We start from the raw sequence: 23,623 nt of genomic DNA, 5'->3' as shown, positions 1-23,623 counted from the left end.
GCCTTATTACTAGTGGAGAATTTTGAAGTCTAGCTCCAAGGAATGGAGGTTTCTGTATTACAGAAGAAGACACTAAGCCCAGGAAAGGCAGACAGGGTCAGCTGCAGAGAGAGACTGCAGTGATAACTGAGTGGTTGTTGCCGACAAGGGCTCCCCTTTGTGCAAACCACTCTCTCCCTGACAGGTGAGGCCTACTACTTACTCCACGCTCTTGAATCTGAGCTGACCGATGATTAATTTGCCAATACCATACCGCCATGTGGCACTGAGGAACTTCTGAAGCTAGGCCCTGAGAGCCTGGCAGGTTCTACCTGAACCTTGTAGATGCTCACTGTGGGGTAAGCCAGCAAGAGTGGAGGAACTCTGCTGCTCCAACACCACCTTGCTATGAGGAAGCCCAAGAGAGTCATGGGCACAGGTGCACAAGGAGAAGGAGATGACTCAAACCAACCTGGACGTAAGAAGCCTCAATGACCCAGGCCTCAGTCCATCTTGCTGGATGGACCCCAAGAAAGAATGTTAGTATAACCCTCCAGAATCAAGAAATAAAATATTTTAAGCCACGAAGTTTTGGGGTGGTATATTACCCAACAGGTAACCAAAACTGCCCCCTTTACTGGCAGGGTAAGGCTCTGCAAACACGTGGTGCCCTGGCTGGTTCTCACCTGCAGACAGAATTTGGGGGGTGGTGTTTATTTAGTATTTTGAAAACTCTAGCTAATATTTTCTACCAAACTTCATTATTACGAGGCTTGTATTTTTCAATCGTCCACTTCACTCACTTATTACATAACCTACCAGGCCTCTGTCCTTTAGCATATAAACCTTTCTCTAAGAAACCAGAGCAAAGGATTAATACACATATATAATTACCTGAATATATTCAGTGAGATGATACTGTGCAATTACACTATAACACGGAATAATGTAAAAATGCTACAATTCCAAAGAAATTTCCTCTGGAAATTCTAAAGCATGTATACCCGCATTTTAAATACAATAATAAATAAAAATTAATCATCAATTACTTAGTTTTAAAAATATAAACAAATTTACTTCTACTTTGATCCAAATAACTTCTATCAGATGATGGATCATAGCTTTGACTGCATCGTTTGGGCCGGAGAGAGATAAACAGACACACACTTAGTAACTCTAGTAAAAACATTAATTATAGAATAAGTTGGTCAAGTTACATGTTTCTAGACCACCTATAAATAGCCAACGTTCCTTTCAACCTGAAGTTGCCAAATATTTTTCCTTACCCAAACCAAATCTCAAGTACTCAACAAATTCTTCTGAAGCTTTATACCTTAAAACAGAGGAACTTGCCATGGCTTCCGAAATGTAATACTGAAAAGGCTGTTTCAGAATCCATTTGAATCGTATGGGAAGCTCTTCAGAGCAGGAGTTCTTACATTTATCTCACTCTAGTCTGATCATTTACACCCAGCAAAGCCCTTCACTGTTGTTTAGTTAAAATACATATTTTTAAAAATAATTTAAAAATTAAGAAATTCCATATTCATATATCCCTAATGTCTGTCTAACCGACCCAGCTCTCTTTCTAGGTAAGATTTTAGTTTTATGCTGCTCACCAACAATATACAATCCCTACTACTTGCCGACAAATAGAAATGGGATATGGCAGACATTAGCGTTCAGACAGGCATCAGATCCCTACAGCCAAACCACCCAAACGTCGACGTTCTTATTGTCCATGTGAATCCCAATACTTTTCTAAATATTCCCAGTTCGACATGGAACAAGATGTTAAGCCATATTATTTCCAATTTATTAAATTAATTACATTATATAGTTCTAATCTGATACAGCTAGGATCACAAGAACATAGACCAATTTCCACTTTCTTTTTTTTTAAGATTCTCTTTTTGAAGATTTTATTTATTCATTTAGAGGGAGGGGAATGGAAGGAGAAAGGGAGGGAGAGAAATATCAATGTGCGGTTGCCCATTATGTGCCCCTGCTCGGGACCTGACCCACAACCCAGGCATGTGCCCTGACTGAGAATGGAACCAGGGACCCTCTGGTTCACAGGCCGGTGCTCAACCCACTGATTCACTGATTCACACCAGCCAGGGCAATTTCCACCTTCTTAAATCTTCCAAAATAAATGCACTTCCATAATCCCTGTGGAAGACAGACACATGCTTAGAAGACGTGGAAGACATATTTATTGGGGTTTGCAGAGCTCACCTATATCTTGGGAAACACATTGTACTATGGAAAGATAAAACTAAAGGCAGGGGGGAAAAAAAACATCTTTACTCCTCAGTTCACAAAGGTCCTGAAAGGCAACAAAGAAACATTGAACAGTAATCTCCGACTTAGTTAAAGATTTTATTTGGATTTGAAACATTTATTTCTAAGCATGCTATTGGGGAGTCAAAACACATTTTCCCACACAGCAATGCCACAAATAAATGGCATTTGGAATTATCTGGCTAGTAAAAAGAAATACATTAATCCATAAAATGTCACCATTAGAGAAGTTACAGCTCCACAAATTTAAATATCATTTATGCTGTTTCCCCCATGGAAGGTGATTTCTGTAGTTCTAACTGGCATATGTCTCTCTCTTCCCTCCAGTTCACCATCTCATTCCTTTCCTCTAGCTGCTTCCACCTTTGAAAAGTCCCCAGTCTCTTAGAGGTGGGAGCAAACAGGCTGCTCTGGATTGTATTGTAAGCAGGAGCTGCAAGTTCACAGCAGCTTCAAGTTCAGGGGTAGGGAGGGGTTTGAGAAGAAGTGGCTAAGCGAATAGTTTGCTAGCCCAGGGCCCAGTGCACAGTAGGCTTTTACAGTTAGTTTATTTTGTATGATATAGATGAAGAGAAAAATCAACAGTAAAATTTTCAAATTTTGTGCACTACATGGGAATGGGGTAGGGAAACACATCATCTCAGTCCGTGCAGTGCATAGCACACCCCCAGCTTAGCTCTGTTCCATGAAACATTACGTCTTGGCTATGAGAGCAAGAGTTGTTCTTAGAGTACATAAATACATCTTAAAGGGAGCTGAAAGGGAACAAAAGTGAAAAAACTACCCTTTCCTCGAATACTTTATTTCAGCTCTAGTGATTACTACTACCTGCAAGACTTCAAATAACCTAAAGTCAATTTGCTCTTTGAGGAACACGAGCAAATAATTTTTTCTTGCTCTTCATGACATTATATTCTACCTTATTAAGAGTAATAAATGATTCAAAAATTTACATCTGCTCAAACTAAACTATGAAAAGCTATTCAAAATAATAGCTGGGCCTAACATTCAATATTTTAAAGCTCTTTTTAAGATACCATTTTGGTATTCTTAGTGGTTATTGAAATAAATATATTCTGAGATATTTTTATAACTCATTTCACAACTGTTATTTTTAAAATTGAGAAGTTATATTCCATGTGTATTAAAGCAAACCTCTTCCCAACCATTCACAAATCAATCTCAAAAATGCCTTCTAATGATACTTCCAAATCAATTCAAAACCAGGTAACTATCTTTTGACAGCCCTGAATCATCATAGCAAGTTGTGGTGCTTTATATCAACGTGCTCTTCTAAGTACATTACCTATAGTAACTCATTCAAGACTCATAAATCCTCGAGTAATGTATTGTCATCCCCAGTTCGCAGCAGAAAAACAAACAGAGGCCCCATGACATTAAACAACCTGTCCAGGACCGACCTGGACAGTCTGTCCCCAAAGTGTATGTGTGTGATCACTACGCCCCACTCCCTCTCTCGTTCATTCATTCATTCATTCAAACTTGTATTAGCATGATTACTCTGGCTTAGTGAAATACTAGGGAAAATTTAGACACTGTATTGAAAGGGATTTATAAAAATACTTCTCATCATGTACTCTTTGAAAAGTCTCCAAAGCTACATGTTTTATCTTTATAATTAACTTTGTGAGGCAGACAGAGCTTTGTCATGCTCATCTCACAGGTAAGGACACATATAAACAGCTTGGCAAAGCTGTAGGAATAGGAATCTGTTCTATAGGAATCTGCCCTACTCATAGACTCTGTTTCTCTAAAAAGACCCCGAATGAAAAAAAGAAAGACCCCAAATAGTCATATCATAGGCTTCCTGGGGCAGCTCAAAAAGATTCACTAGGAAACTCTGACCCCCCTTCAAAAATTTGAAGTTAGAAAACAGCTGGAAAACAGCAAGAAGGGTCTTCTTGTTACAGATGTAAGATAAGAGAGAGCAATGAGGCTGGGCCCCACTAAGAGCCATGCTCAGGCTCAGAATGATGAGATGATAAGGCCATTGGACAGAAAAGAGCCTCAAAAAGAGAGCAAACACTGCCAGTGACCAGTCACTGAGGAAATAAGACAGGTGATGTTTCCTTTCCCAACGGCCCAGATGCCAGAAACCTCACTTTCCCTAAAGATATTTAAGTGTTCTTTGCCGTCAAAAAGCAACTACCAAATAGCATGTGTAAAGAAGAAGGTGTTTCACACTCTTAACACAGAAAGTCAGATACTCAGTGAACCTGAGAATGAGGAAGACTCCAGATGTAGAAACTGGTCACACTGGTCTCTATGGTTTCTGTTTACTTCTTGAAAAAAAAAAAAAAGGTGGGGGATTAACTTGGCCAGCAGAGGTTACAGCAACAATCGCAGATGGAAGTCCCAAGAACTTATCTTCGGAGTTATCTAGATGCTGTCCCTTCTGCCCCTTCTGCCCCAATCCACTCCCCCACTCTCTTCAAATAAGATAACTTATATTCTTTATCTCCTCTTATCAAAAGAATAAATTCATTAAATATCAATACCAACTAAAACTTTCACAGCAAATCATTCTATCTCAGAGTATTTGTATAAAACGAAAGATCTGGACCAGGACAGAAATCGCCCAAGAGAGAGAATTCAGAGGAGCACTGGCTGACATCTCCAAGCCTGGCATGAGGATCAGGTTGTTAACCTCTCCCAACCCCCACCCCAAAACCAAAACCACCCAGGAAAACTCCTGCATGCCTCAAGTTTCCGCAGTTCTGAGCGCTCTCACAGTGACACCTCCGGGATGAGCAGCAGCGAGGCTTCTCAGGACCCTTGGGTGACTAAATCAAGAAGCAGGAGAGAGAAGGCAACCAAAAAAGGGAGTGGGACCTCGCAGACTTCTGACCATGAACATGGAGTGCAGGGAACTTCCACTGCAGATAAGGGCAGCCTCGGCCTCTAGGATACTGGTTTCTTTTTCTTTCTTCCTTCTTCTTTTTATGTTTTTTTAAAAGATTTTATTTACTTATTTTTAGAGAGAGGGGAAGGGATGGAGAAAGAGGAAAAGAAACATCAATGTATGGTTGTCTCACACACACCCCCTACCTGGCCTGGCCTGCAACCCAGGTGTGTGCCCTAGACTGGGAACCCAACCAGCAACCCTTTGGTTCGCAGGCCAGCACTCCATCCACTGAGCCACACCAGCCAGGGCTTTTTTTTAATTTAACATTTATTCATTGACTTGTGAGAGAGACAGACAGACAGACAGACAGACAGACAGAGAAACATCCATTTCTTGTTCCACCCACCCATGCACTCATTGGTTGATTCGTCTGTGTGTCCTGACTTGAGATCAAACCTGCAGCCTTGGCATATGGAGACAATGCCCTAACCAACTGAGCTACCTCACCAGCGCTGGGTTCTTTTTCTAATATGTGAATGATACTCATGTTTATAGCTAACAGGGAACTTAAAATAAGAGAAAACAAATAATTCATTTAGCTTGTCCAATGATTAAAAACTATTTAAGTCTAACTGCCATTCAATTCAGTAGCAGTCCTGTGCATCATGAAAGCATGCATTTTTATGGGTTCATTTTGCTGCAGTATTCTGAAAAGCATGACAAATACTAAGAACTGAAAACATAAAAAGAACAAACTAAACCTTTAAATAAGCACAAGCCCCACTTAGAAAAGAGAGACACAGGTATACCATGCAGGCGGACAGTGAAAGAAGTGTGCCATGGAAAACAAGGAAGGTTTTTAGCAGTTTTCCTGCGGAGAGGGGTGTCTTGAGATTTATAAAGCCTTATATATGAAAGGGGTAATGATAACATGAGTTTTATGAAGAAAACTTTAAACAGGCCCACAAAAATCACAAGCCTCACAGATGAGGGCAGTTAAAAGTCAAATAACATAACTCTAAATAAAAGTAAGACCTGCCCATTTGGAATACTGAGTGTGTCTTTCTACAATTCGAGAGGAAGTGATAGATAAGGCTTCTAAAAGACATGATAAAAAATAAGTTTTTATAAAAGTACTTTTATGTCATGAAGTAGAGGACTGGATTGATTTAGAAAATAGCTATCCATATAGACAGGTTAAAAATGCATTTGGTCACTGAATCCTACAAAATTAGAATGAGAAAACATCCCTTAAACGGTAAGGTTAACAGAATGAAAAGACCCTTTACTTCACTTTTACATAATTGCATTAATAAAAACTCTTCAACATCCCTTCCTTCACCAAAAATATACATAATTTCAGATAATATACAAACTTAGAAGGAAAGTGCACGGGTTTTCTTTTTTAGTGTTAGGATTTATGTAAAAATGTTGACCTCCTCAGGAAAGACAATGCCTTTGCCTTAAAGCTACTCTCAAAATGCTTCTGAGTTGCAAGTCCAAAACTGAGCTTCAGATCTTATCCAATCCACTCTGGGAGTCTTTTGCATCTAAATCACTAGAGTTGTATAGGCCAAACCTTGCAACAATCTGTAACTAGTCTCATTGACTCATATACTGCAACTGTCAGGAAATCTACAGGCTCTACCTTCAAAATATTTCACTGCTCACCACCTCTACTACCTTAAATGACTGAAATCTAGGCCTAAGGCACCATCATCTTACCCTCCTGAGTAGTGTCCTTTCTACTACAGTCTACATTCAACAAAACAGCCAGAAAGACCTTTACAACCAAAATATGCTGTTTCCCCCATGTTCAAAACCCTCCCCACTCACTGGCTCCCCATCACACTTGGAGCAACAATCCAATTCTCAAGAGCTCTACAAAGCTATCAGATCTACCTGGCCCACTTGTTTTCTCTTCCTTACCCTCACCTACTCCCACCACTGGAGCAGGGCTCTTGGCTCTTCTGGGTTCTTGTGTGTTGCTGCTGGGCTAACAGCAGGCCTATGGCTTCTATACGCCCTACCCCTGTCTGCCTTGGGAGCTCTTCCCTAACTCTCATCCCCATCTACATCTCCAAGGCTCATCAGGTCTTCATTTTCCACTCCAGGCCCCATCTCCCCCATGCTGGTGTTTGTCTTCCTTGTAGCCCCAGCTCCTAGAGAAATGACACACAGTAAGAACTGTGTAATTATGTGGAATGACAAGTAACCGAATGATTATGCTTACTAAGTTTATAGAACCCAGAAACAGGTTCTATACCTTGAAAGACTTGAAACAGTCTAGGACTAAGCTAAGCATATGAAGATGGTGGTCATCTTCCATTGGGCACACGAAGCAGTAGAGTTGAGTTCTTAAAGGAGGAGGGGACTATGGAGACTAACGAGCCCAGTGGCCAAAACAGGAACCGCCCGCATTTCATCTTGCCATAAAAGTAGGTTCACAGGCCTCGGTGTGGCCCACCAGTGCCCCAAGGCAGGTTTGCTGTAAGTGGCTATCACCAGCTCAAATTGCCTATGTTTCTCTAGTTCAAAAGGACATTTCCAAGGTCTTTCAACCTTCAAAGGCCTGAGCTTTTATATTATGATTAATTTTCAGTTAAGCCATTTTTAGTTAAGTACATGGATCACGCCCATGTTTCTTAACACATAATAAAATATTGATGAACATGTAACACAATATTTATATGCTGTAAGGCTCAATAATTTCTTTCCTTTAGTTTACCTAGTGTTAAGGAAAGTAGGAGCTAGCTATGAGCCAAGCACTGTTTTGTGGGCTACATTGATCATCCCACTGAATTCTCCCAATGAAGTGAGAGCTATTATGAAGTTCAATTTACAAACAGAGAGTTAAGTAACTCCTCCACGACCACAGTACAGAGCCAGGATGTGAACCCAGGCCGACTGGCCCCAGAGCCCAGAGTTTCGGGGTGTACGCCACCATGACATAAACCTTCTTAGTTCTGCTTATCCAACACCAGTGGCAAATGGAGTCAACAAAACAAGACCCTACATGAAGAAGGCCATACATTTATTTGTAAGAGACATGAAAAATACCTCATATATCAACTCAAACTAGAAGGTCCACTAAGAAGGAAGATCTCTTGTACATTCATATTTACTAAAATATCAGCAAAAATGATACAAATCAAACAAAATAGTTTTCCTTAATATGAGAGAAAAGTCAAGGGAGAACAGTAAAAATAGACAAAATACAGTATTATTGGAAAAACAGCTTTGCAAAAGCAAACATTAAGAAATTTGCTTGAAAAGTAACAAATAAATAAATTTGTATAAATATAGCTACTCATAAAGTGGTTTCCTTTGCAAACACCTGACTGTGTACAAGCCAGTCAGAACAACTAATGTTAGCATATTTCTTTAAATCCTAATGTTTTGAGAAAATACAACAAAAAAATTGAAATGGATTCTATAAATACTTGAGAGGCTCTAATTAAGAGTAGGAGAAATTCCTCTATCTGGCATGTAATGAATGTTTCCTGATGAGGAGGGACAATGGAATGAAGAGAATTTTAGGCTAACAGATAACTTATAAGAAGATTAACTCCCTACTCTCTCAGCTTCCTTAACAACCAAATAAAATAGGACTTGGTAAGGCAAGACTAAAATCAAAAACTTTCTACAAATATTCTTAACCATATACATAGTCCTTTATACTTTTAAGTGGTATATACACGAGTTCATCTTATTAAACTAAGTGTTTGATTACATAATTCATCAAAGTGCATATTATTTTGAAGAAACAAAAGTCTTACAATAAGCCAAGTTACATTTCCGTGATCCCTCTAACAACTTTTAAGTAGGTGGGAGGAGGACAGACAGAATCTAACTTTTTCTCTCAGACTTTTGTTTACACCGTAGTGGGGTAGCTCAGTTGGTTGGAGCATTGTCCTGATACACCAGGGTTTCAGGTTTGATCCTGGTCAGCGCACCCACAAGAACTGACTTCATAAGTCAGTGGAGCAACAAATCGATGTTTCTCTCTCTCTCTCCCCCACGCTGCCTTCTCTCTCTAAAATCAATAAACACTTTTTTAAGTTTTATTTGTTCTGGTTTGGTTTTGTCCTCTCAGGAGCTTTTTAAAATTGGCAGCAACTATCAACCCCATGCCTCTGAGCAGCTTCCCAGGAGTTGACCAACCCAGCCAGAGCCCAAGCCTTGTGCACTGGCCCCTCCACCACCCTCTTTGGCAAGTCAGATCCTGATCCCATCCCACCCTCAAATCACTCTTCCCAGCATCTACCCTGCCCCTCCCACTTCAGTATCTCTATCCTTCCAGGCTAAACAGGGAACCTCCCAAAGTAACACAAAAGCTTATCACAGGCGAAAGCTAAGTAACAGCTAAAGTGGACTGGCTCCTCTCCCTCCTCCTTGCCTTTCCTCCCAGCCCTTGAACCAGAACTCCCACCTTCTCCAGCCCTAGGACTGACTCTACTTCAGGAGTGAGGTTTTGGGGTCAATACGGACAAGCCATATGGCAGCCAGTAGAAGAGGCACGTGGGCTCAGACCTAGTGCCGCCCCTTTGCGAGGATCGCTCCCTGTGTGAGCAGCTGCCCAGTCTGCCACCTGAGTACCTCTGGACTCAGCTCTAGCATAGGTTGAGAAGGATCTGTTCCTCTCTTCTGTTCTCTCAACCCACTCAAGTATAGGCCACCCACAGCAGGCTGCAAAAGCACAAACACAGGATGAAGTCTCCAGAATGAGATATGCAGCCCCAGGCAAAGGCCTAGAACCACAGACCTTGCAACAACCTAACACCCTCCTGGGGGTGGCAAGCCCACATAGGAAGTCTGGACTCACTGTCCTTAAGGTTCTTTCCACTCTCACAATAAAGACCCAAGATTCAGCTCAGCTCCTCAGGCCACCCAGACTAACGTTCACACGCTAAGCTTGCCCAGTTCTGGCAATTTTGACTATTGTGTGGACTCCAAGCTATGAAAGTCATGGGGCTGGTTTTCTACAGAAAAATAGATGACTGCTCACAGAAAATACTCAAAACAACATAAAATAAAATGTAACTACACCAGGAGGCAATTCTCCTTCATCTTTAGAAATGAACTAACTCCTAATGGAATGCACACTCTAGTTGCCACCTGAAGAGACGTTTCGACCAGCCTGGGTATCTAAGGCAGAGCACTACAGAGTTGTTTCCATTTGTACTCCCCTCCCCCATATGTGGGGGTTTTAAAACAAATGAAAGAAGGCATTATTTTAACTTAAGGCATAAGCATAAGTCAGTTACACAAGAACAAAGGTTTTATTATCACACGAAAAGCCAGGGAGGAAATATACTTACTGACAACTAATTTAGTGCCCTACACAATTAGGTTAGCATTTGTTTTTTGCAAGCATTTAGGCCAGTATTTACCATTTATAACCCAGACTGAGGTGAAAACATTAGTCTGTCTAATGAGAAGGTCATTAGAAAAAAATGGAAAAAAAAAAGTCCTGGGAAAGTGGAACAAAGTACACAGGTAGAGAGAAAGGCACTCTGCACCTCAGTGGTCTGTAGAACATCTGCCCTCTTCACCTACAAAGTGATTTAATATTAACCACATTCTTCTGGCCTCACAGTACTATCTCCTGACCAAAAAATGCCCCCCCCCACCCACACGCACACACCAAAATTCACAAACACGCCAAACACCAAAACACACCAAACACACGCACACACCAAAATTCACAAAATTCACGAAAGAATCTAAAACATACTAACACAGTCCAGTGTCTTAAGCTTTTTGCCTAGGAAGTGTGCTTTCAGCAAGGACACGGGAGAAACACCAGACTCTAACAACAGCTTGTACAGTGAACACCGCCACCTCGCCACCTCCCCGCCGCCACCACCACCACCCGCCGGCCCCCTCTCCTCCGCCCCCTGGTGTTGGCACACTTTCCCAACTAACAGTTGCAGCGCTGAGCCTCGAGCCCATTCAAGAATTCCACCTCATAGGAAGTGTTTCAAATATAGCCATTTGATCTTTCAGCATTTGAAATGCACCTGCTAGGCAACAAGTCTGACAGGCATAGCCCCAGTCTTTTCCCCTCTACCTTTCCTAGTAATTACATGCCATGCGCTATTTCAGACTTGGACTAGACGAGATGCAAAGTAAATAAAACCCCCGCTAAGCACTTCTGCTGCCGCAGAGGTTAGGTTACACGCGCGGCGGAGTCATTCCTTTCTCCCCGCATCAACTTCCCCGTCACTTTTTTTTTTTTCCTGGAGCAGGTAAGAGGTTTCTGTTTTGTTCTCTTGCTTTCAAATGCCAGGGCTTACCTCGAGGCGGCTTCCTCTCCTTCCTGGCCATGGCTCCCCGCCACAGCCCGGTCCTTGCCACTGTGGTGGTAGGCAGTTAGCACCACTCCCTGGGAATTGGAGAGCCAGCTCATGGTGAAAGAAGGGGCATAATTTCTGTGATCCTGAGTCTGAGAAGGGGAGTGAAGTTCCCGGCCCGCCTGGCAACTCCGTTCATTAGCATCGGCCAGCTCCTCCTCCCAAGGCCAGCGATTCACACGGGAGGGGAGGGGCCTTCTGCACAGAAGGGCTGCCGGACGCTCCAATGAGAAGAGCTGTGACTCAGGATTGTTTCAACCCTGGGGCCATTCCAGTTTGAGTAGCTCTAGTTCAAGGTTTACGGTGGGGGGTTACTTGTTGCCACCAGCCAGGAGAAATTCAGATCTGATTAAACTGTCAGGCTGTGGACTCCCGTCATCAATTTAAGTGCAAGCCGTCTTGGCTGGGAAACAATGAGTTACTGCAGAGCCTGTTTTCCCTTCCCAATTCCTGTTTCCATCTGATAATTTCTGCTACTTCATGTAACACGAGTAAGGGCATTTCTTAACCCCTTCCTCTTCTGCTATAGTTAAAATTAACCCTAGCAGAAACCAATGAACCTGCTGCAGAATTGCAACTGCAGGTCACAACAAAGGCATTATCTCTTGTGTCTGGTTAAAAATATCTGAATAAAAATGACGGTGTGCCCTGTGATATCTTCTTCTCTCACAGAAAAGCCAATGCCAAGTTTCAAAACACCCTCCAGTACCAAAAGGAGACACATCTCTACCAATGTGTAAATGCTATTGCTAAAAATAAAAAAAGAACTTGTCATTCGTTGAGCACCTATATACCAGGCTCAACGTGACAGTGACAGGTGTTTTATCTGTATTATCTCATTCAATGCAGTTCAGTGTTCTATCTCTCTATAGTAATCTCTCTGTTCTCTCTCTCTCTCTCTCCCACACACACATACCCTACAACACAGGTACCACCATCTGTATTCTGCAAAGTATGATGAAAGTGAAGCTGAGGGTCAGGTTAAGTAACCTATCTACTATAACACAGTCGTTCTGTGCCATAAGTAGCTGGATTTGAACAGAGTTCTAGGCTAAATTCCACTCTTTTTAACCAGCACTCTTTCTTTTCCTTGGAGATCAGGAAACAAGCTCCAAAGGTTTTAAAAATACAGAAGATATTTCTATTCTTTCTCCCCTAGAAAGTTCTACTCTCTCCTATGTACTCTCCTAGTTTGAATTGAAGTGACTTCTTGGTTATTTTTGACCTTTATGATCTATCTAAAGTTCCTCATGAACAACTTTTCAACTTCATCATTCCAGAAGCATATGATTTATACTTTTGTCAGTGTTTAAAATTATCACGAGAAATAACTACACAAACTCACACACACTTAAAGTATTTAAATTGATTTTTAATCCTCTCATATCTATAAGAAACTGCCATTCACAAAACTTTTCCTTTTAAGAAGAGTTAATCATAACTTCCTCCCACCCCCTCCACAATTAGGTATTCAGTCTTTGAATTTCCACCTTCTTAGGGCTCTACCTGTTTTTTTCCTTTCTATCCCTGCATTGGCCAGGCCCCTCCACACCCTATGGTTAAGTCTTAGCTCAATCTTACAACAGCTCTTTCAGCTCCTTTCCCTGCCTTCTCCTCTAAATTGTTTTGTATATTATTGCAACCAAGCACAGCCCTAATGATGCCTCTCTTTGCTTAAAAAACTTTCACTGGCTCCCCATCACTGCCAGAACAAGTTCCAAACTCTAACAGAGCCCCCCAGTGTTCTTGTGACCTTACCCACGTCTTCATCTGTCAAACACCATTCCCTCTGGGCCCCCTCTCAGTCTCCTCTCCTCTTTTCTGTTTCTAACTTAATCCCTCAACACAGTGGGCCCCCATTGAATGCTGGCTGGATGAAGAACTGAATGGACTGGATGTGTCTTTAGAAAGGATACTATATTTTCAAATTAGGATCGGTAATATCAGACAAGTGGTTTCCATGCCCATACCAGTGTGTGAATCTATGATGATATGTTCATCAGGGCAAGAGGGAACCTGACTGAAGTGTGTGTATGAGTTCTGTCATTTTTAACGTCCTTATGTGGAAAATAGTTAATGGCCCCACATTCACACTTCTTTTTTACACAGCTGCTCTGAAATGCAAAAATACAGGTGTTCCTTACCTTGTACAATTATCCGTGGAAAGCCATACACTCTCTTGGAAACTCTTTTCGTCTCTGTTTCTCCATCCCACTTCTATTTTTTCCTTATTTCCCTAGGTATTGTTGTAGTCATCCTTTATTCTTATACTATGTTTCCTTCTTCCTTTGCTATATCTTCAGCCTGTTATTGTCATATGTGCCCATTGACAGCTGTGAGCACTGCCAACTCTGAGATAATTCATGAAAAAGGGAGCTTTTGTCCTGTTTCAGCCAAAATGATGATTAAGTTATATCTTTGTCTATTCATACTCTCCCCTTTATAAATAACAAATAAATCACAATATGAAGATTGAAATAGTTTCCATGAAAATTCTCAATGAAAGTTTTAATTTTCATTGAAACTACTTCACAGGTTTGAAATAATTTGGGGGTTCACAATCACCATGGTTTTTAATTTTTGAGGCAGACAATAACATGTGGCATAAATTGATTTGCATAGCTTAAAACATAAAATTTGAATATTACTAATATAACTTTCAGGTCCATGGAAATCCCCTGGACTCCTCCTCCTTTCCTCCCACCAAGTAAGCCCTGAGGATATTACCGATCACAGGCAGACAGCTGGTAGCATTGTGCCCTGGTGTAAACAGCTTCACGTAGAGGTATAAGTAGATTAAAAATTGTTCTCAGAATTTTCTTAGGACCACGACGAAAGCAAACCTTAGTACCAATATGGTCCTTTGAAAAGCTCTTCTTTTTCACAGCCTAAACCCTACGAAGATTTAGCTAGTTCATCCCTCACACCACGTCTCCCTTCCTCATGGAGATATAAGTTTTTTAAAGTATTCTCTTCTGCAATCACTTTAAAAAAAACACCAAGAACCTATTGTTCTTGAACATATTAATATTCCAGGCTATGAATCTCATACCAGATACTTTGTTGTTATGAGACATCTCACAAAGTAATTAAATAACATCAAGAAGTTCAAACATTCATTTTATTCATTCCTTTTAAATGGGTGTACTAGATGACATAGGGAGGAAGATTTAGGTACCCAAATTAGTTATTAAAAATAGGGTGGAGATCCCTGACTCTGTAGCTCAGTTAGTTGGGCATCATCCTATAAAGTGAATGGTCGGTTCAATGCCAACTCAGGGCACATGACTGGGTTGCAGGTTCTGTCCTCCTGGCGGCACATGCAAGATCAGTGATCTACATTTCTCCCTCACATCGATATTTTTCTCCCTCTCTCTCTCCCTCCTTTTCACTCTCTCTAATGTCAATAAGGATGTCCTTGGGTGAGGGTAAAGAAAAAGAAAGAAAAGGATTAATGGGAAAAACTTTGGTAGTACCAAAGAGGTTATTAACTGGTTTTCATATTTTGATTTAGAAACCTATTGAGTAATATGGAATCCTATTTTCAGGGTACCGTGATTGCAATGAAATCAACATAGTTATCAAAATTATTCTCGATCAATTGCTGTCACTTTAAGTGGAATTGACTAGGAAGAATGTGTACGCTCAAACTATAAGATGTCGGAAAGCCTGTACAGCAACATGAGGCCACGTGAAAGTTGACCTTTCAACTGGCAAAGTTAAACTCAACATACGATGATACAACGAGAACTTAAATAAATTAATCATCAACTGTGAAGTTAAAGTTTTACAAAGGTGATAAAACCTAGATTTATATGGTAGCAGTGACCAACAAAGAGGGCGTGTTCTAGTGCACTCTACCTGATGTTTTGCCACGGCTTTTCATGAATAATTTTTGTAAGCTTGCAAGCAATTCGATTCTATCCTGAGGAACTGTGGCTGAAACTTATTCCATACACTGAGTCTAAATGTACTTTCTTGCAAATTGGATATTGTTACTAATTCTGCCTCTGAAGCAATAAGGAGAAAATCTTTTCCCTTCCTCCCAACAGCTCTAAAAATACTGCATTATTATCAGTGGTTTTGGTTTTTTTTTTTTAACTGTCCCTCCATGGAGAAAATACTGTCCATGCTGGAACAATTTATAACTGCTATTGCCAGAGGCTAATTCAGCTTTCTGGCAAATATCTACTAAAGACCTTTCTTACAAATAGAGAGTTAAAGAGTTTACTACCAGTAAATAATAATAGCTAATACTTAAGTGTTTACTCTTTGCTCAACATGGCACACACAGCCTCTCATTTAATTGTCACAATAGCACTGAGAGGTAAATATTAGAATTATGCCTACTTTACACATGAGGAATATGAGGTCACCCAGCTAGTGGGTGGCAAACTAGCACATGTAAACCTGAATTAATGTAACCATTAAGCTTGAGTTCTTAAATATTACAGGTCACAGCTGTCCTGAAACTGACTGCGTTTTGTTTATGAAAAATCCACATGAATATTTAATGAGGTAAAATCATCTACAGCAAATCTATAGTGTTTAACCGAATGGCATATTGATGTAAATGCAATGATACGGAGATTAACATTCAGCCAGGCACAAATACATTATTAGTTTCTTTTATGGTTCTTTGAAACTTCTCTTCTATATCATATTACTAGGGGAGTGTGGCATAGTATACATATGACTATATGTCATCATCATTATGCCAACATATCTAAAATTGTTTATGTGCACAGAAATAAAATTATCCTGGCCACTATAATTATAAACATTCTCTTTAAAAATGTATGAGGCAGAGATAGAACTAGATTTATGGACTCTTAATTTTACAGAATTTCATATATACAGGGCCTTGGAAAAGGCCTTGTGAGAGCAAGACTCTGAAAGTTTAACTTCACTTAGCTTCATGGTAAATCCACCTCTTATACCAAAACTAGCCTATAGTGGAAATCAGTCAAGGCAAGAAAGTGCAGACCCTAGCTCTTCATTGGCTTTCTCTTCACTGCTGAATACAATGGGACCCATGTTGCAAACACCTGCAGCTGAAAGCACAAAGTTAGGAAGAGGTAGGCACAAATGAAGACTCAATTTATTTATTTTTTATATTCTCTTTTTTACTTATTTAATTATTTTCCAAGTACAGTTTTCTGTCTATTACTCCCATCCCATCCCACCCCCCATGCTCCACCCCCCTCCCATTTCCACCCTCTCAGTTGTTGTTCATGTATCCTTTATATATGTTCCTCTAAATCCCTCCCCTAGTTCCCCTGAAATTCCCTCCCCTCTGGTCACTGAAGACTCAATTTAAAACAACTGGAATTGTAGCACTACTTCGGTTTGCTCCAGTATAAAAGCCTTGTCCTGAAGTAAAGTACGGAAGGATGCTGATCTCCTCAACAAGTCAAAGAAGCCGTGGTGTCTGGCTTGCACCACACCTCACTCTGATTGACAGAAGTCTTTTTCTATAATACCCTAATCCCAAACTGTTTGTGCTCTTGATATACTCTGAAGTTATCTAGAAGAGTTATTTGCCTTAATTCTACTTAATAATTTGGTTAGCTGTTTTGTCACAAAGGCTCAAAGAACATAGCTATAATCATGAGGCTTTTGGCCTTCTGAAACTTTAAAACAGACTCAAAATTGTAGGGTTGAAGTTGTCCAATCCAAGTTTATATCTAGTCCAAAGGACTTTTTCTTTACAGAAGCAGATGCTAAGAAAAAAAGGTTATGCAACAGCTGGTCAGCCAGATGTTTATAGAGCCAGGAATCAAGGTTTGAGGAAAACATCCTATCCTGCCACCAGAATATTTTCTCGCAGTAGAAACTGTTCAAACCCAGAGACTGCCTCAATACACAGTCCCTGCCTCCATCTAAATGCCTTGTGTAAGGCTTGGTGTCCAGCTCTTATGAATCACCCCTGAATAACATCTTCAAAATTTCTATCCAACCCCCACCAAAGAAACCCAGAAAGTTGTCTACAATCCAAGTAGTGAAAAGATTTGAATTGCACTATATAGAATAGAAAATATATTATTTTCTATCAATCTGTCTTCCTACTAACTATATTTCATTTCTGCACTTTATTTAAAAATATGTGAGATATATATTTTTCCTTTCCCAATAATGAAATTGTATGCTTAATATCAGATGTGTCAAATATCTGCCAGTAAGGATTAATACATAACAATAAACATAATAAAATGCTTTCCAGCCATCATCCTTCCAAGCATGTCACAATACGTTTGATACACACATCAATGCTTGCAGACACGGTAGCCTGGAATATTCGTAAAGAACAGCTTTTATTACAAATCGGCACGCCAAAGAAGAAAAGCAGGAAGAGAAAGCACCTTGGTGGGACAAAGGTAGATTCTTCTGCCAGTTTTCACATACACATTATATCACATTGCCTCTTCCTCTTAAACATTTGTTTTTTCAAATTTTTCCAGGAGGTGAATATAACCTTCCCGGTCTTTGAGTTTCAATCACAGTCTGTGATGTTCTGGGAAATTTCATCACTATCAATTATAAATAATTGAAATCAAGGCAGTAGAGCCACATTATTGGTCACAAAAATGAGACATATCAAAATTCTCCTTATGGCCAGTCTGCCCCACTTTAAAGTAACACTTGTCTTTCCTTGAGAAGATAATGAATACACCCTTTGCATGCAGGAGCGTCCAATCCACAGCCCACAGGCCACGTGCAGCCCAGCATGGCTATGAAAGTAGCCCAACACAAAATCATAAATTTACTTAAAACCTTTTTTTTGCTCATCAGTTTTCATTGATGTTTGTGTATTGTGTAATGTGTGGCCCAGAGATGCCAAAAGATTGGACACCCCTGAAGCAGAAAATAAAATGGAATGGGCTGAGACCTCTAAGATTTGATTTTTTTCAAGAGAGACTGCCTTGTCCTGCCTGGTGTGGCTCAGTTGGTTGGGTATCGTCCCTCAAAGCGCAAGGTCGCCAGTTCAATTCCAGGTCAGGGCACATGCTTGGGTTGCAAGTTCAGTCCCCAGTTGGGGTACCTACAAGAGGTAACTGATCAATGTTTCTCTCTCACATCAATGTTTTTCTCTCTCCCTCCCCATCTCTCTAAAAATAAATAAATAAAACTTTTTTTTAAAAACACAGAGAGAGACTGTCTTTACAGTATTCCATGCAGTCTATTATGAGCACCCACTATTAAAGGACCACAAAAAGAAACTTAGAGCCACCATCAAACATCTATTTTTTTAAAAAGACTTTTTCAAAGGTTTCTGTCCAGTGAAAACACTCTACCACCTCAGTGTGAACTAGAGGCACAAAATGAGCCACATGGTGACCCCTCCAATGGCCCAAGAGCAGGCACTAGGCACCAGATGCGGTCTGCTGGAGTTCTCTTAGGGAGATGAGGAGGCCAGCCTCTAGAAGTCCCCACAGTCTCCTCACTGACATCAGGTGTGGTGCAATCTTGCAGCCACCGGCTCATTTCAAATGGATAACCTGAGGGAGGTATACATGAGTGAGATACAACCCAGTCTCCAGGAGTTTATCAAAAGTCAGAGTCCGTCTGTGTTTATAACATCCAGCCTTGTATAACAAGTACAAAAGTGAATGATTGGATGCTGAGAGAAACAATTAAAATGTAAATAATTCCAAGATCTACTCATGTTTTAAGAAAGAGGGAACAATTAAAGTAATGTGCATGTGTGCTTATTTTTTCCCCTGAGCTTTCCATTTTAAACATTTATTATTCTACGATTAGAGAAAATTCTAGTAAACATGTATCAAGTCATAACAACCCACTAGGTCTTGAATTAGGATGGGTTGAGCAGGGCTTTCTACAAGAGAGCAAACAAAAGAGGCTAAGGCAAATTCCGCCTGACTGCTTCCACAAAGTCAAGGTGTGGTCATGGCCAGCGTGCTGTAAAAAATGTAAGATGGTGAAGGGGAGCCAGGATAGGAAGACCGAACATAAAAACATGTAAATTCATGCCAGGTGTTTAATGGCCTTTTAGGACCTTGCAAGTATTTATTTGGTATTCCATAAGCAGTGGAGAACAATGAAAGGTTACTGAACAAGACGGTAATATAATCAGCTCTACTCGTAGAAAGAACACTATGGTGGCTGTAAATAGCAAAGATGGGAGGAAAGGATGGAGAAGAGCAATCCACTGGGAGGCGATTACAGTAAGCTTGTCCGTTCGAAGGGTGCTGAAATGCCCCAGCAGTGTGCAGACCTGTTCGTTCACCTCTCTCCCAATCCTTGCTGCACACTCAGAGGCAATGCACAGAGGCCTTGTGACAATACATTATCTGGGACCTGATAGAGTTGTAGAAGTAATGATGGAACAGGGAGGGGTTCCTAATTACCCCATGAGCTCTAACCTAGATACATGGAGATGCCTCACAAATGCTTTAAGCAAAGATGCTTTGAAGACAGGCTGTGTCTGATGAGGTCTCACAGCGGGAGGTCTTGAGGCAGTGCTCTGTGTAAATACCTGGAAAGGGTGGAGCAGAACAACCAATAGGTAAAGAAAATGGGTTGAAAGCTTTCTTTCCAGCTTGTGGATCTCTAGTCAGCTGTCCCTTAGAGAAGTAGTTCTCCCAAAGGGTTTTCCCCTAGGCCCGCCGTATGGATGAGCATTTACTGTTCCTAAGGGATGCTTAATTTCCACACTGGGAGTCCACTTAGATCCATTAAATTTCAAAACTGTTTAATCACGGATAAAAAATTAAAAAGGAAGGGAAGAACAAAGATGGGAAAGGTGAATTCACTGAGTACCTATCAAGTTTCAGACATTTGCTAGGCCCCTTAAAATATTTTCTCTCTCAATCACCATCTTATTTACAGGGATATTAATTAGTTGTCAGTGCACTGTCCCTATCATGCACGTAGCCCTTGGCCAGGTCTGGGCTCGCTAAGAAATGCCACTACATTTCAAACAACAGGTACTCATACCCTTTTCATTTAAGTTTGATGGTATTTTATTACTGAAATGTCTATTTCCTTGTTATTTGATCCATTTGTAATCTATTTTAAAATACAATTATCAAATAGAAAAAGAAAATGCTGAGGCCAAAAAAAAATCTTGTAATTGAAAATTTTCAGGCTAAATTGAGAAAATATAAAAGTAATTTTCTGCAGCACCGACCAGTGATTCCACTCCAGATGTTTAAGCCCTGGAGGTCCAGTATCTACTGTCTACTGGCTTATCATAGTGCAGGAACGGTAAGTTGCTTTTGGTTTTGCATCAAGACCTGAGGTTTCAGTGCCAATATTTAACCTCAATCCATCCTCATAGTTTTGTTCTATCTAAACAGAAGAATAGTCTGAATTGATTTATGAATCATAGTATTTTTGAGCATTTGGTTTATACCATCTTGAACCAATTTTCTGTGAACAATGGAACGAGGAAAACATCTGCTCCCAAAAATGCTAGGCCAGGTGATATAATATCCTTTTCCCTCTTCCTTTTCCTCTTCTTTAAATAGAGGCCCATCCTTGTTTACAGGATGAGGGCAAGAGGTAAAATCCTTTCCAAAAAGGATGTAGTATGTGATATTGTTATGAAGGTATTGTGTAAAACTGTTACACAGGCTGCCTAAGGAAATTTATCAACCAAAAAAGTAGCTAAGCTCTTACCTATGTTACTAGTTACTTATGTCAGCTTAATGAGACACGGAGAAATATGGAAAATCAGAGGCTCCACAAAGCTCTCTCTTAACTCATTCATGATGCTAAACCTCTGTTTCTGAACCTGTAAAATAGAAATTACATGTTCCTACCAGACAAAGCACTTCTAAGGTACAAACACCCTGGTGGAGGTGGTAGAGAGAATAAAGGGGGAAGCATTCACTGAATGAGTTCATTGAATGTCTATATAGTGGAAACCTAATATGAATGCTTCATGCCCATCATAAAAATGGGAATCCTGCAACCCAAAGACTAATAACATCAGGGCCAGCTCAGTGCTCAGATTAAAAAGAAAAATACAAAGGCAGAGCCAGGATTCACAACAAAACTCTTTTGATCTAAAAATTCATGCTTTTCCATTATTCTATCATAGGTAGAAAGCTGCATATGCATATTAAGATGAGTTCCATCTTATTATCATGTATCAAATCTAATAAACCCAACTCTTATTAGGCTTACCATTCATTACTTTGCAAATCACTAGTCAAGAAAAAATACTGCCAATAAATTATGACCACCGTCAATGGTAAGTTGTATCCCAGAATGAAACTAATATACAACTTCGAATCAATGAAACATAGAAAGAGAATAAATGAGAACCATTTCATTTCAATCCCACACAAAAAAAGTCACAAATTTTGTTCTTTTAGATTTGCCAGATGTATCTAGTTTTTAATAAATGACACTGATAATCATTGATTCAGTCAGCAGTTGTTATTTAAGTGTTATGTGGTTAGCACTGTTTCAATCCAAAGAATGTTACCAAAAAAATATGATCATGTTACCAAACATATTACCAAAAACATGTTATCAGAAAATGTTAATGTTACAAAAAGATAGCAATGGTGTAAATGGGCTGGGCAGGGGGATGGAAGACTGCAAAGGTAAGAGGGAACATAAAGCAAGGGTAGCCTGTTCTTCCAGGAATGTAACCAGTTGCCAGTCTCTTCATGGAAACACAAAGGTTGAGTTACTTGCTGTAGTTACTTACCTGCTTATCTCTCTTACAAACAACTGACCTCATAGGCAAAGTTCTCATTTTAAATATGAAAACCTCTACTCAGTTTATCCTTCTTCAATATTATGAAGGTTCAAGGCCCTTCCAGAGAGGCCCAGAATTCCTTGCAATGGGGCATGGCTTAATTGGAAACTACCCAGGGCTGGACTCTTCCAGACTTTGCGAATCACCCCCTTACCCACTATGTTCCATGGCTCAGTTTGGGGGCTGTTGAAAAGCCTCTGGGATTGTTCATCAGGTGACCCACATACCAGCATTTTCACCGAGCTGGCTTTGTTAGGACAAGATTCCATTGTTTCTAGGTGTGCACATAATCGCCCGGGGAAGTCCTAGAAACCATCTGACATGCTCTGGATCATTTGGCTAGGACACAGCTACTTCCTTTTCAATTTTTGTTCCACACAAGCAATGAACTCTTGGTAGCCTGATGGATCTCGGGTGAAAACAGTCATTCATTCCCAACACCAAGGCCACTTACCTGCCCCATTCATTGAGACAGTGAACTAATTAATAAATAAAAGAAGGCTATTCCTAACTAAATTTTGATAGTTTGGAAATTCTCTCTTCACTGTCCATTTCCAGGATTAATGTGAGGGTCACTAAATTGGCCCTAAGATATCATTATAGCATAAGTACTGTTAGTTTATTGTTTATTGTTCTATGACATTGTGTTCTTAACCACTCATCAGTGATTCATTCAGCAAACACCTGTGCCATATACCTACTAGAGCCACACACTGTGTTAGTTGGTGGTGGGTAATAAATTGATGAGTAAGAATAAAACAATAATTTGCAATAAGCTAGTGGCCCCCAATCCTTGGATTGAAAATCCTCTCAGTTGAAAAAAAATATATATATATATATTTGCATTCATTAAATGCCAATTACATACTGCTCTTTGCTATTTCATTTCTGTTGTCTTAACTAATCTTTACTCTTTTGCTTTTATTTGACAAATGAGGGAGGCAACTGAAAGATTAGTCAGAAATATTAAGCAATGTATGAGAGAACTGGCAAGACTCACATTTGAACCCAGGTCTCCTGATGTTATAACAATCATCCACTCTTTTTACTAAGGCAGGCTGCTCATAGCATCTGTTAGAAAAAACATTACAGTTCAGCTAGAAGTTCCAATCCCAAGCTGATTTGTTTTGAGTGGTTTTGAGCATTGTTGTGGCATTAATGGAAACCTGAAGCACAAATGACCGGCAATGATGCACAGTACTCTGAACACCATTAAGACTTTCAATTAAATAAGAAGACAATTAAGAGACCCTCAAATTTATTTTAATTTGACAAAAGAAACATCATGGAGCCATATTCTAATCACACAAGTGTGCTCCACATTTTCTCTGTGATGAGGTAGCCTTACCCTTTCAAGGGAAAAATTGAACTCTTAATACTTCT

The 23,623-nt window shown here is 40.1% G+C and overlaps 1 protein-coding gene across 3 annotated transcripts in view; it reads right to left on the bottom strand.

Moving 5' to 3' along the window:
* The window catches only part of ARHGAP18 (Rho GTPase activating protein 18), a 168,510-nt gene that overhangs the window by 110,241 nt on the left and 34,646 nt on the right, over positions 1–23,623 (bottom strand). Inside the window, exon 1 of one of the 3 annotated variants that reach the window (XM_037045774.1) lies at positions 11,449–11,661. The exons of 1 other annotated variant lie outside the window; for it this stretch is intronic. In XM_037045774.1, coding sequence (XP_036901669.1) covers positions 11,449–11,561 — 113 coding nt within the window. In that variant the 5' untranslated portion in view covers positions 11,562–11,661. Of the gene's footprint in view, positions 1–1,056; positions 1,077–11,448; positions 11,662–23,623 lie in introns of those variants that run through there. One more of the 3 variants, XM_037045777.1, reaches the window with a different exon arrangement.

Source organism: Sturnira hondurensis, unplaced genomic scaffold (assembly GCF_014824575.4).
Source record: "Sturnira hondurensis isolate 20B ecotype Veracruz unplaced genomic scaffold, ASM1482457v3 Scaffold0004474, whole genome shotgun sequence".
In the NCBI taxonomy this organism is placed as follows: domain Eukaryota; kingdom Metazoa; phylum Chordata; class Mammalia; order Chiroptera; family Phyllostomidae; genus Sturnira; species Sturnira hondurensis.
This window is presented reverse-complemented; position numbering and strand designations above follow the sequence as displayed.